Below are 13,642 nucleotides of genomic sequence, written 5' to 3' on the forward strand. Positions count from 1 at the left end.
CCTTTGCCAGCTTTGGGAATCACTTATTAGATTGATAGTGTCAGAGGAGATGACTAGTTGGGCTGTTAAAAAGAAGTGTCTGGGCAACTGTCCCTCTTTGTCCCTCTAAAATATAATACATTAAGAAGTCTTCTGCAAGAACTCCATCCTCCTCTGTTCATGTCTTTGCATTTGGCTGATATATATCAGCATCTAGTATGCCAGTACTGTGGAGAGCACAGCCCATCCAACCCTCTTAAGGTTGGTTCTCTTATTCTCATTCTGGTACTTAGTGTGCATCTGAAATGAATACAGACTATGAAAATGGGTTGGGAGACTGATACTGGAGCTTAATACTGAAGCTTAGTACTCCAGGCCAGATGTTTCAGATGTTCTAGAAAGTTAAAGGTTTCCAGGAATAAGTATTAGAGTGCATATTTTTCCCCTCAGAGCATAGTTTTTCATACTTCTGAATGTTCACTTTTAAAATTATGTAGAGTCATACGACAGAAATATAGAAGCTAAAAAGGTATGAAATTCTAAGACTGTCTCCCCCACACACTCTAAAGTCTCACTTTGTAGCCTATGCTGCTCTCAAAGATACAACCCTGTCCCTGAGTCTTTTTCTTTCTTTTTTTTTTTTTGTCTTATTTTTACTAAATATTTTTTTTAATTTTTACATATGCATTTATATTATTACACCTATATACAATAAACTACCTATAGCAAAGAGAACCATGACACAATCAGGAATTATATAAATGTTACATTCTTAGTGTTTTGGCTATTTGTATTTGACAGCCTCGAAGAAGACATCTTTCCTATCTTGGCTTGGCTAAATTCTGAATGTAAATCAATATCTATCATATCTTGTCATTATCAACATAAAACATCTATCTAGACCTAAGGACATCCTAATCCCTAAACAGTTAAGCCTCATTGTAAAGCTAAGCTACCTGGTCTTCAGCTCCATCAGAGACTTGAGAAGGAAATAAATTGATTACTTGAGTATGCTGGGAGTGCAGGTTAGTAGCTTTCCAAATGAGAAGAGGGCAGAGACAGCTTTCTATCTGAATTGTCACCTGAAACTCTCTATAGTGTTGGGGCATCATCTTCAGCCTTCTGGCCCAGTATATCTGACAGACATATTTGTGAGGCAGGAACTATTGAGGACTTGCCTACCCTGTCTTGGCAGAGTTTGGCCGTTGACTCTGTCTGCATCAGAATTTACCCTGTTTTAGGCAGAATTCTGTCTGTGGTAGAAATGAGGACATTTTGTCCAGTGGCTTGTTTGTCACATTTCAAGCCATCTCCATAAGGATTTTCTTTCATCCTCTTTGAGGTAGGTTGGATGTTGCCAGGAGTTAGCCTGTCTCATTGCTAGTGAATCTTTAAAATAATAAAAACATGCCTTTAATCCCAGCACTCTGCAGGCAGAGGCAGGTGGATCTCTGTGCATTCGAGGCCAGCCTGGTCTACAAAGTGAGTCTAGGACAGCCAAGGCTACACAGAGAGACCTGACTTTCACATGTACTCTGGTGCCTCGTATTTGTCCATGTCCCCTGGAGGGGGAGACCTGGTGGCACTCAGAGGAAGGATAGCAGGTTACCAAGAAGATACTTGATACCCTATGAGCATATACAGGGGGAGGTAATCCCCCCCAGGAACAGTCATAGGGGAGAGGAATAAGGGGAAAATGGGAAGGAGGGAAGAATGGGAGGATACAAGGGATGGGATAACCATTGAGATGTAACAAGAATAAATTTTTAAAAAAATTAAAATGCCATATTCTGTATGTCTCTGTTTTTGAAGACTTTATCTATTTTACCTTATCTTTCTATAGAATGATTATGTATCTGGTGTACCCAGGATGTATATTCTTGTAATAAAAATAGACTAGTAATTGATATGACCATGGTTTGATCAACTAACAATTAACCTGTATAACTTATTTGTCCTAAATAGCCTGCAAAAGCACTTTCAAAGTATTGGAAGTAAGCCCTCTGTTACATAGTCTAGAATGTCTGCTTTCTTTCAACAGTGCAGAAGTACAAGCCTTGTTCAATTGGCACCCTAAAGAATCTGGGTGTGGTTTATATTAGCTGTGGTTATGAGCACACTGCAGTACTTACCCAGGTAATTTAAACATGCTTCTCCCTTTTAAATGTTGCAGAAATATATATATATATATATATATATATATATATATATATATATATATATATATATATATGCTGTTTATTGTTGAAAGCAAGCAATCTTACTCTGCCCAGGTTACTGTAACAAAATCCCAGGAATTGTGCAGCTTAGAGACACCAGAAGTATACTTCTCATAGCTCCAGAAACTGGCACATCTCAGCACACACACACACACACACACACACACACACACACACACACACTGTTCATGGAGGCTAGAAGAGAGACCAGATCCCCTGGAACTGACATTACAGAGCTGTTAGGCCCTTTATGGGTGCCATGAAAAACCTAAGGCTCTCTGCAGAAACAACAGTGTTCTTAACTGTTCAGCCGTCTTTCCAGACCCCAGAAGTTAGGATTTCTATAAACAAATTTTAAAACAGTACAATTGTTCAGATAAGAAATAATATGACTTTCAATATCTAAACATACCTATTTAATGTAAAAATATCTAAAGTGGAAAACTGAACTACATATAAATCAGGAGATGTTTGAAGATAGTATAATAAAAGCTAATCTTTTAGACAAGTATTTATTGGCAATGTATGTAGGTCCACAGTTTTATCAATTTCAAGAACCCACTCCACAGACAAGAACACACTTTGTTACATTCCTGACTTAGTACAAAGGTAAGCCAGTGTTATCAGTGTTTTCTTTTGCCTCTTATCTTGGCTGTCCAATGTATTCCAGTAGGATGGATTCTTCCATTATCATAAGGAGTGGGCTTGAAAATGATTTCTATTATTTAAATGTTTGTTTAAAAATTGCATTCTGAAGGACCAGGTAATGTATCAGTGCTAGAATGCTTGCCTGGGTGTTGGAGTTGATTCTCAGACCTCAAAAAATATTATACCTCAAAAGCTTTTTATATATATTTTTATTATTATTATTATTATTATTATTATTATTATTATTATTATTTACTACTATTATTTTCAGTAAACAAAATGCAAGACCTTAGGAATACTAGATAACTGCTATACCACTGAACTACATTCCTAGTCCATCAAATTATTTTTATTTTCTTATTTTTATTATTTATGACCATGACTTCAATTAGGAACCCTCAATTGTTTTTATTATTTTAATCTTAGTTGTCAAGAGAAATTTAGAAGTGTGTGTGTGTGTGCACGTGCACGCGCTTGCTTGTGGATGTCAGAGGTTAACATTTTGGCATTGCACCTCAGGAGCTATCTACCTTGTTTTTTTTGAGGCAGGGTTTCTCTCATTTGCCTGGGCTCACTGATTCCATGAATCCAACAGACAAGGAAACCCAATCCTTTATTCCATCGTTCTGGCACTAGAATTACAAGCACACAGCACAATGACTTGCTTTTTATGTGAATGCAGGGGATTGAATTCAGCTCCCATGCTTATGTGACCAACACTTTATCAACTAAGTTATTCCCACTCCCCTAGAGTTGTTTTTTAAAAAAGAATCATCTTTTGAAGAAAGACTATTTTCAGGAAATACTGAAATAAATAAAGCAGGCCAGCCAATACGTAAATGTTGGTGTTAGAGGGGCTGGAGAGATGGCTCAGTGGCTAAGAGACGGTGAGCTCTTTCATAGGTCCTGAGTTCAATTCCTCTAACCTCTATGGTGGCTTATGACCATCTATAATGTGATCTGATTCCCTCTTCTGGCATGCAGTTGTACATGCAGATAGAGCCCTCATATACATAAAATAAATAAAGCCTTTAAAAATGTTGGTGTTAGTGTTTAAGGAGTTAAATTACCATTGGTTTATTCAACAAACATCCATTAAGTATATAGGTCTTTTTTCCTAGTCATATTGGAACAAAATTCACAAAATTATAGATATACCTGGTGTATATAGTATATGTGTGGAAAAGGTAGCTTTCTCTTCCTTAAATAATGGAGAGAGGAGAGGAGAGAAGAGGAGAGAGAGAGGAGAGAGAGAGAGAGAGAGAGAGAGAGAGAGAGAGAGAGAAGAGAAGAGAGAAAGAAGAGAAGAGAAGAGAGAGAGAGAGAGAGAGAGAGAGAGAGAGAGAGAGAGAGAGAGAGAGAGAGACAGCACTCAGTCTGACATGCGTGGTGGAATCAAACCTGGTCCTCTCCAAAGCAGTGAGTGTGCTCAGTACTGATCCGTCTTTCCAGCCCACTCTCTTAGCAATTTTAAGTGCGTAATACATTCTTAACATCTTTAAAGTACATAGTTTTAAAGGAAAGTGCGCAAATAAGTTTACAAACAAGTTTTGGAATAATAATAAACAATTTTGAAATAAGTTTCTGAAAATTTATAAATAAATAGAAATAATTTTGGAATACATTTATAAAATTTATAAATCAATTTATAAAAGGTACACATTTCACATATTGATTTCATACTAACACCTTCTGGTAGTTACTTTTTAAAATTAACCTAATTTCTTTTTTTTTTAAAACAGGATGGACAAGTTTTTATATTTGGAGGCAATAGCTCTGGACAGCTTCAGCACAGTCCTGGGAGTGAGAGAAGAGGCCCGCAACTCGTAGAAGGAATTGGTGGCTGTGTTTCACAGATAGAATGTGGAAGGTATCAGGTCTTTTAAAAAGTTTGGATAGAAAGTGTTATGCTTATTACTTAGAAATTCCAAAAAATATGGCTACACTTTCTTTTCTTGAAAATTTACTTCTTTAAAATACATTTTCATGAAAATTTTATTTCTATTACTAATTATATAACAAATAATTATTAGAAATTTACTATATATAGACCACCTTACTTTGACTACAGGGTGGGAGAGAATTAAATAGCAAAGGTGGTAGTGTTTGCCTGCTAAGTTGATAAGACAAATTAATCTCATGCATGCAGAACATAATGACTATTAGCATATATCCAGGGTTTTAGAAAACCTGATTATGAGAGCATTTTGAATATTTGCGTATCTAACCTATGTTAAAAAAAATCTCGCATTTAGAACACACAGACTAGAATATGGGAACCAGAAATAAATATACATAGAGAGGGCTACCTAGTATTTGATTGGGAAATGAAACAAAAAACAAAACAATCTGTTTATTCAACAAATGGTGGTAGTAAAGATGAATATTCACCTGTATAAAAATGAAATTAGATCCATATCTCTCACCCTGCACAAAAATTAATCCAGAGTTAGTCTGGAAGATGGTTCTGTGATTAAAGTGCTCTCCACATAAGCATGAGTGGAGACCAGAGATTCTATGCCAAGAAACCATGTAAATGGTGGGTACATGAAAAAAAAAAACAATTTGAACAGATTAAAGAATCTGAAAGTGCTAGAGGGAGACACAAGGAAAAGCCTTCAATACACAGGCATGATAGAACTTTCCAAACAGGACTCCAATAGGACAGGAACAGCTCCAAGAGTTAACAAATTGAATTGCATGAGTTTAAAAGCTCATACAAAGCAAGAAAATCTACTGACAGAGTGAACAGACAGCCTACAGTGGGAGAAAGTCCTTACCAGCTACTTCACACAGAAGGCTAAGATCTAGAACATACAAGAACCCCAAACTGTTAATAAATGGGGCACGAAATGAGCAGGTGGTCCTCACAATGAGCAGCACATGTGACCCATGAACATTTTTAGACATGTTTAATACCCATAGCATTCAGGGAAATTAATACTGAAACTAATCTGTGATTCCACCTCACCTGTGTCAGAACAGCTGTCACCAAGGAAAAAAGCACTAGGAATCCTGGTGAAGGTGAGAAAAAGCCAGTGCTGGTGGGAGTGTAAATCAGTGCAGTCACCATGGAAATCAGGACATAGATTTCTCAAACAATTAAAAGTAGAACTACCATTTAAAAAAAAAAGTAGAGCTATCATTTGATGCAGCTGTACCACTCCTGGACACCCAAAGGACTCCAATATCTTACCAGAGAGATTTGCACTCTAGTCACAAAAGCCAGGAAATGGAATCAGCCTAGGTATTTCTTGATAGATGAGTAGGTAATGAAAATGTGATATACAAATACAATGGACTTTTCTCCAGCTATCAAGAAAAATGGAATATGAAAATTTCAGGAAAATGAGTAGCTCTGTAAATTACTATATTAAGAGAGGTGACTCAGACTTAGAAAGATAAATGCATGCTCTGTCTCGTGCAGATCTTTGCTATTACTGTTTGTCTCTATGTACACATGTGGGTGATAGCGTGATAGTTCATAAAACTCTAAAGGGGACCAAAAAGAGAGGAAAGTCATATTGAAGAAGGCAGGGAATGGAACACACGTGACATGAATGCAGAGAGGAGGCTACCAGGGTGGAACCATAAGGGAGGAGGGCACAGAGAGACATGAGCAAACATGGCAAAGAGGATCCAGAAAAACAGACATTGACAGCATCATGATAAAGCCTGTTATTTTTGTATGCTACATTTAAAAATTAACAATAAATACATAAAATACATGATACGTAGTGCAACTGCTAGAGTGCTTACCTAGCACTCACAAAGTTCTAGAGCAGATCCTTAGAACTGCATACACTGTGGCAGTGGTCCCACGTGTGGTGATGGTGGTAAACTATGCCTCCTACCTACCCCAGCACTAGGAAGGTAAAGGCAAAAGGATCAAAAAGTCAACACTAATCTTTGCCATACAGAGAGATAGTGGCAAGCCTGGTCTGTATGATACTCTGTCACAAAACAAAAACAAAAACAAGAAATACCGCATGATAGGAACCATAGCATCATCTCCATCACTAAAACTATCTTTAGTATTACTAGTAAGTTAATACCACTTCTTCAGGGTTATCACCTAGCACTCTGCAACACTAATACTGTAATGAGACAACTGGATGCATGGTGAAGGTAAACCTGTCATTTGTCTTTTTGAAATCATGAGTGCCTGGTTCTTTGAAATATCATATTATCATTGCATTGTATTTTATGTTGTAGTTATCACACCATTGCGTATGTCTACACCACTGGTCAGGTGGTATCTTTAGGCCGTGGACCAAATCACACAAGCAACCTGACTCTTCAAGAGGCTCCAGCAGAAAACTCTGACATTACCTGCCTGCTATCTGCAGAGGGTATGAGTGCTTACACTAGCTCATCGCTGATTTTGCAGGATCCCAATGAACCCTGATTACGGTTCTTAGTACTTTTATTTTAAAGTGTTAATTTTTTTCTGGAGTAATGGGTAATCATTTCTAAGGATTTAAGCAATACAAAAGGAGACATCAAATTAATTACTTAATTATATTAACAATACAATTTGATATATTTTAGCAAATACCTAAGCATGCCAAATCTGATTCACTATGCAAGTGCCTAGACAACTAAAACATTTATTGAGTGAATAAATAATATTTGATCTGGTCAAAATTATTTTTATGCTATTTGTAGTCAAATTTTAGGAGAGCATAAAATTCCAACAAATGGATAGATTTGACTGAATTTATGTTTAGATTTATTTTTTTCCCGGTAAAACTCAGGACGTCTTGCCTTTTTAGAACTTGTGGATAATGAAGTCAAACACATTTTTGCTGGAGCACATGGCAACTTTGTGACAACTCGTCGTCGTTGTCATCGGGTATCGGTAGGTGTTATTTCTTTTAAAACTTATTTTTCAGGAATTATTCCTTTTTCTGGTCCTGGGGGACCAAAGCCAGGTCCTTATACATGCTAAGCAAGCATTCTTTCCTGAGCTAGACCCTCCTTTCCTTAAATTTCAGACTGGCATTTGAGACAATATGTTATTATTTATGCTTTTAGATTTCATACTAAAGTAATGCATTCCTTTTTAAAATGATGGATAATTTAATGAGACCTTGTCTCAAAAAAAAAAAATGAATAGAAGGCTGGGGATGTGGTTATGTGGGAGACTACTTGCCAAGCATACAAAAGCCCTGGGTTTGATCCCAGAGTGAGGAGGGTAGGAGAAGGGTGGGGGTAATGAGAGGAGCTCTTTTTTAAAAAACTTTTTAATTTATTATAATGTATTCAGATTACATCCCAATTGTTACTCCTTATTCCCCCTTGTTCCCTCCTTGTTCCACCCTATTCCCCTCCCCTAGACCTCTGACTGAAGGGGACCTCCTTCCCCTACCATATGGCCACAGCCTATGTCAGATCTCATCCGGATAGCCTGCTTCCCTTTCCTCTGTGTGCCTCCCTACTCTGCCTCCCCACCAAGGAGAAGTGATCAAGTCAGGGGCACCAGAGTTCATGTCAGGGGCAGTCTCTGCTCCCCCCTTGGACAATGAGCTGTCCACTGACTGTATCTGAACAGGGCATCTAGGTTTACTGTATACATTGTCCATGGTCGGTGAAACAGTTTGTGCAGGGTGATAAATATGGAGAGGAGCTCTTAAGATGAGAGAGAGAGAGAGAGAGAGAGAGAGAGAGAGAGAGAGAGAGAGAGAGAGAGAAGATGGGACAGGGGAGATGCCTGAGATGGGGGGGGGGGCGGTGGAGGGAGAGGTACAAAATCAGGCTGTGGGGTAAAGTTTAGCCAGCAGAGAAGGAACCAATAAGAAGATAAGAGAGAGTGGATTGTGACATGGAAACTATGAGGTGGCTTTCCCAGAGAGGCAACAGTGCAGGAACGTCAAGTCAAACAGGCACAGAGTAGTTTACTTTTGGGAGGGTCAATTGTGTGGTTTTCGTAGACAACGATGAACTTGCCTGGGGGTGGGGTCAGCACAAGGGGAGGAAAGGAATTGAAACAAGGTTTTTGTTTTGTTTTGTTTTGACAACTGAGACATTTTGACAAGAATATAAATTAGAATATCCTGGGAGGGTTTCTCATTGGGTGAGAGAAGAAGGTACCAGAGCAGGAGAGAGAAAACAGAATCCAGTGCTCTATGAGTTTGTGTCTCTGTGGCTGTGATGAAACACTGTGACCAAGAGCAAATTGGAGATGAAAGGGTGGTACTCAAGACAGGAACCCGGAGGCAGGAACTGAAGTAGAGACCATGGAGGAACACTGCTTACTGTCCTGCTCTGTCTTGTTCTGCTACTTTTCTTACGTACCCCCAGACTGGGTCCTCACGTGTCAATCATTTAGCAGGACAAAACCCACAGGCCAATCTGAAAGGGTCCACTCAGCTGAGATTCCCTAAGTTTTATGTCAAGTTGACAAAAGGCTATGATAAATGTAGACCTGAGATGCCTAAGCAAAGATCTAGCACACAGGAACTACAGATGAGGGTGGGTGGTGGTTAGCTATTGCGTGATGACCAAGGCTAACATGAGAGTGAGAGAAGCAGAGGAATGTGAGTAAAGGCAAAAAGAGATGTGCAACAGTGTGTGTGTGTGTGTGTGTGAGAGAGAGAGAGAGAGAGAGAGAGAGAGAGAGAGAGAGGGAGGGAGGGAGGGAGGGAGGGAGGGAGGGAGAGAGAGAGAGAGAGAGAGAGAGAGAGAGAGAGAGAGAGAGAGAGAGAAGTAACTGCCTTTGGAAATGCTCATCTGAAATTTTTGATCAGAGACTGAGTAGAGTTGCTCAGTGCTCAGCACGCTGGACAGTTGTCTTCAGTGATGAGAGGCATTTGGAGTCAACGGAGTGATCCAGACTTGAACATAATGAAAGATGGAATTTCACAGTCCAGGGAGGCAAAAAGGAGCTGTGGAAGTGACTAGAGTAGCGAATCACAGGAGCCAAGCCAGTTGAAGAGTAAGCTGATGATCACAGAGCATGAGACCTGAGTACACCAAAGAATTCTGCCCTGGGGCTGCACTCGAAAGAAAATGGCATGTGATGGTCAGAGAGACTGTTCCTAGCTGATGCTTAAAAATGGAGCAACTGTTAATGATAAAAACCCAGTTTGTGCCCTAGACATAAGGTGATGCTGTTCAAATAAGGGTGATTTTGCATTCTAACAATCATTTGATGGTGACTCTGGACAATTTAGGTTAGGAAACTGACAGTGACTACCGCTGGCATCTCGTGACTAGGAGCGAGGAACAGTGAGTACTATGTGCAGGATCCTTCACAACAAAGAATTAGCTAATCCCAGGGATCAATTGTTTCAGTTTAGAAACCTTATCCATGTCTTGAATAGCTAAAACAAGGAGAGAAGAAAGTCGAGGTAAGTTTAGGAACTAAGACATTGGAGTGGAAGATAAACGGCTGTCCTCAACTTTGACGTTTCCAAGAATGAGGACTGGAAGCCCGATGACAGGAGCAGTCGTATGCACAGAAGTGACACAGTGCTTAGTAAGTTTTCACAGAGAAGTTAGGGACTTCGGGGAAGAAAACAAACGATACGTAAGTGCCAGTAGGATGCAAGGGAAAATAAACCTTGTTATGAGTAGACTGCAAAGTCACTGGGATTCAGATCAAAGAGCTCAGGTAGGGGTTGGAGGTGTGGTTCAGGGGAGCCTCTGTTCTCTGTGAGCAAGGCCCTGGCACAGAGCCTCATCACCAGCAAAGTGGGTGGGGGGACACTTGAAACATTGTGTTTACACATAGTTTTCAAGAGGATTTTATTTTTGAGTCTTGTTTGTTTGTTTGTCTTTTGAGACAGGGTTTCTCTGTGTAGCCTTGGCTGTCCTAGACCCACGTTTTCATAGACTAGGATGGCTTCGAACTCACAGCTATCTGCTTGCCTCTGCCTCACTTAGTGCTGAGATAAAGCCTGAGTGCTGAGACACAGCTGTGTGCCACCATGCCTGGCTTTATTTGATTTTTTAAGAAAAGTGCTGAAATGATAAACATGTGCCACTATGTCTAGCCCATTTTCACTTTTACTGTTTTAAATATATATATATATATATAAAAGACACCACACACCCAGTATTAGGGAACCTGGGGCAGGAAGATCTCAAGTTTCAGGGCAGTCTGGTCTATATAGTGAGACCCTATCTCAAATTACATATAAATTCTGTGTATGAGGTGTGTGTTAACATTTAAAACATATTGCCTACAGTGTTCTGTGGCATTAATTGCATCCATAATGCCATCAACTATTGTCACTGTCTTGTATACCTTTTTAACTACTCCAAACAGACACCTGGCATCTATGAAACAATAATTCCTCATTCTCCCACTTCCTCATTCCTGGACATGTTATATAAGTGAAATCATATAATGACTTCTATTTTTTATTTATTTCACTTAGCATGCTTTTGGAATGCACCTATCTTTTATTAGAGTATCATTTTTAATGCTAAATAATATTTCACTGTATATTATGTGTATCACATTATAAATACATTCATCTGTTGATTGACAATCTAGTTCTATCTTATGGCCATGTGAACAATGGTAAGATAAATATTGATTTATAAGCACCCATTTCAGTCTCTATTTTTAACGTTTAAAAAATGAAGACCAAGCAAAATGGCCCCGAGTTAGGAATCAGAATGTTTAGGCCATCTCTGATGCCAAAGCTCAACCCACCAAACACCTTCCTAAGAGGGCAGGACTGGCAAGTCCCAGGTGCTCTGTTGATTGTTACTCAGTGTGTGTGTGCATTTCCTTGGTCATTTTTGCCTTCCTTTTATTCCTTAAAGCAGACTGCGTCCACAAGCAGTTCAGTGAAAATCCTGCCAGAAATAATCCGAATCAATCAGCGACTGGTAAAGAAATGGACAGCAGCAAAAAATGGGAAAGAGCGTGAAGAGGCCAAAAGGTGACCCAGATTGATGACTTAGAGCCACTTCTGTGTTTGAAATGCTGATCCATTTGCTCTAGCTGTAAGAAAGAACATTTGGCCTGGTTGTAATAGAATTTACATTTTGGATGTGGTTCTCTTTTACGACCTTTTGGTTGTATCAGTCACTGAGGTGCACAGTAATTAATCTTCTATTTAACATAAGAGCTACAGGGAGAATGTATATGCCATGTACTTTTCTAAGTAGGGGAGATCTATGAATGAATCTTAACAGGAGGTTGTACTGCTCTCAGATCTTCATAGTTGACTCACCAGCATTTCGGAATTTTGGCCTTCAGAATGAAGGGTTCTATTTGAATGCAAATGCATGGAAAATCGGCCATAAAAAGTTGGTGAGACTATGTAGTAACATCTAAAAGCAGTATACTCATACTCTGGATACTAATAAAGACTCTAGGGCTTTATTATTTATTTATATATAAGATAAAGGAAGCTATCGGTATAACTAGCCTACAGTCTACAGGTTACATGATCCTAGGCTACCTGTAAGTACTGCTCAATACTTTTGTATTATATATGACAGTGGCTCCCAAACTTCTTAACCTGCAATTCTTTAATACAATTTCTCATGTTGTGGTGATCTACAGCCATAACATTATTTTTACTGGTACTGCATAACTTATTTTGCCACTATTGTGAATCATAAGGTAAATATCTGGTGTTTTCAATGGTCTTCAATCACCCTTATAAAAGGATCATTTGACCCACTAAGGGTTTGCAGCCCACAGATTGAGAAGCACTGTTATATGACAATACCACCTCCCAATGTCAAAAGGTTGTCCACTGCTGCACAGTTATGACTTTGTGCTTGTTATTATGTTTGCAGAGAAATCAGCTTGATATTTTCATCTTCTGCTTGTTTGACTGCAAGCTTTTTGAAGACAAGGTAAAACATCAATGAAAATTACTTTTATTTAAAATACTGGGGGCTATCTAAAATGAAAATTATAGAACCAGGTTAAGTGTGAATTTTGTCAGCACACACATTTCAAAATAGAGAACTCTAGTTGATAAAGAATTCCTTCATTCTATAAACTACCTTCCTCTATTGTTTTATATATTCAGCCTCTTTATACCTACAACTAAACAGATATGCCTAATATTGCTTTACTAGTTAAAAACCAGGAATTTGTTTTACAGTTTCTACTGAGTCAGTAAAGGTGGTTCCTGGGTGTATGGAGGACAAGAAATGTCGAGGGTCTTAGGCTCTTCTCTGTCTCTTCTGGAAACTGCCACACTACTGATCTGTCTGTTGTTGCTGTATAATTTTTTCTGACACTTCTTCATGTAGATACATCTTCTGCTGCTCTTTTGAACTTGCTTACAGTTGGCTCATGAGTTTAGAAGATGGTAATGTGCATGCTGTGTCATCCCCCTTCTGCCCCTGAGTTTCTAGGTGACATTTGCTCATTGATTCTACTCATACTGCAGCAACTCCAATAATGCTTTTTTTCTTTCTTTGGATGTATCTTACTTAGGGTTACTATTGATATAATGAAACAACAGGGCCAAAAGCAACTTGGAGATAAAAGGGTTTGTGTGTATGCTTCCAAATCACTGTTTATCATCAAAGCAAGTCAGGGCAGGAACTCAAGCAAGGAAGGAATCTGGAGGTGTAACCTGATGCAGAGACCATGGATGAGTGCTACTTTTTGGCTTGTTCCCCCATGACTTTCTCAGCCTTCTTTCTTATAGAATTTGGGATCACAAACCCAGGGATGGCCCAAACCATCAACCACTAATGAAGAAAATGCCCTACAGGCTTTCCTATAGCCTGATCGTATGGAAACATTTTGTCAATTGAAGCTCCTTCCTCTCTGATGACTCTAGCTTGTGTCAAGTTGATGTAAAACTAGC

The 13,642-nt window shown here is 38.9% G+C and overlaps 1 protein-coding gene across 3 annotated transcripts in view; it reads left to right on the forward strand.

The window, feature by feature from the left end:
- The window catches only part of HERC6 (HECT and RLD domain containing E3 ubiquitin protein ligase family member 6), a 73,605-nt gene that overhangs the window by 9,253 nt on the left and 50,710 nt on the right, over positions 1-13,642 (forward strand). The window contains exons 5-10 of one of the 3 annotated variants that reach the window (XM_084784989.1): positions 2,018-2,115; positions 4,589-4,716; positions 7,062-7,198; positions 7,622-7,707; positions 11,625-11,743; positions 12,612-12,671. In XM_084784989.1, coding sequence (XP_084641115.1) covers positions 2,018-2,115; positions 4,589-4,716; positions 7,062-7,198; positions 7,622-7,707; positions 11,625-11,743; positions 12,612-12,671 — 628 coding nt within the window. The remainder of the gene's footprint in view (positions 1-2,017; positions 2,116-4,588; positions 4,717-7,061; positions 7,199-7,621; positions 7,708-11,624; positions 11,744-12,611; positions 12,672-13,642) is intronic. The other 2 variants (XM_084784991.1, XM_084784990.1) reach the window with 2 other exon arrangements.

Source organism: Acomys minous (genome assembly GCF_964271855.1).
Source record: "Acomys minous genome assembly, chromosome: 6".
In the NCBI taxonomy this organism is placed as follows: Eukaryota; Metazoa; Chordata; class Mammalia; order Rodentia; family Muridae; genus Acomys; species Acomys minous.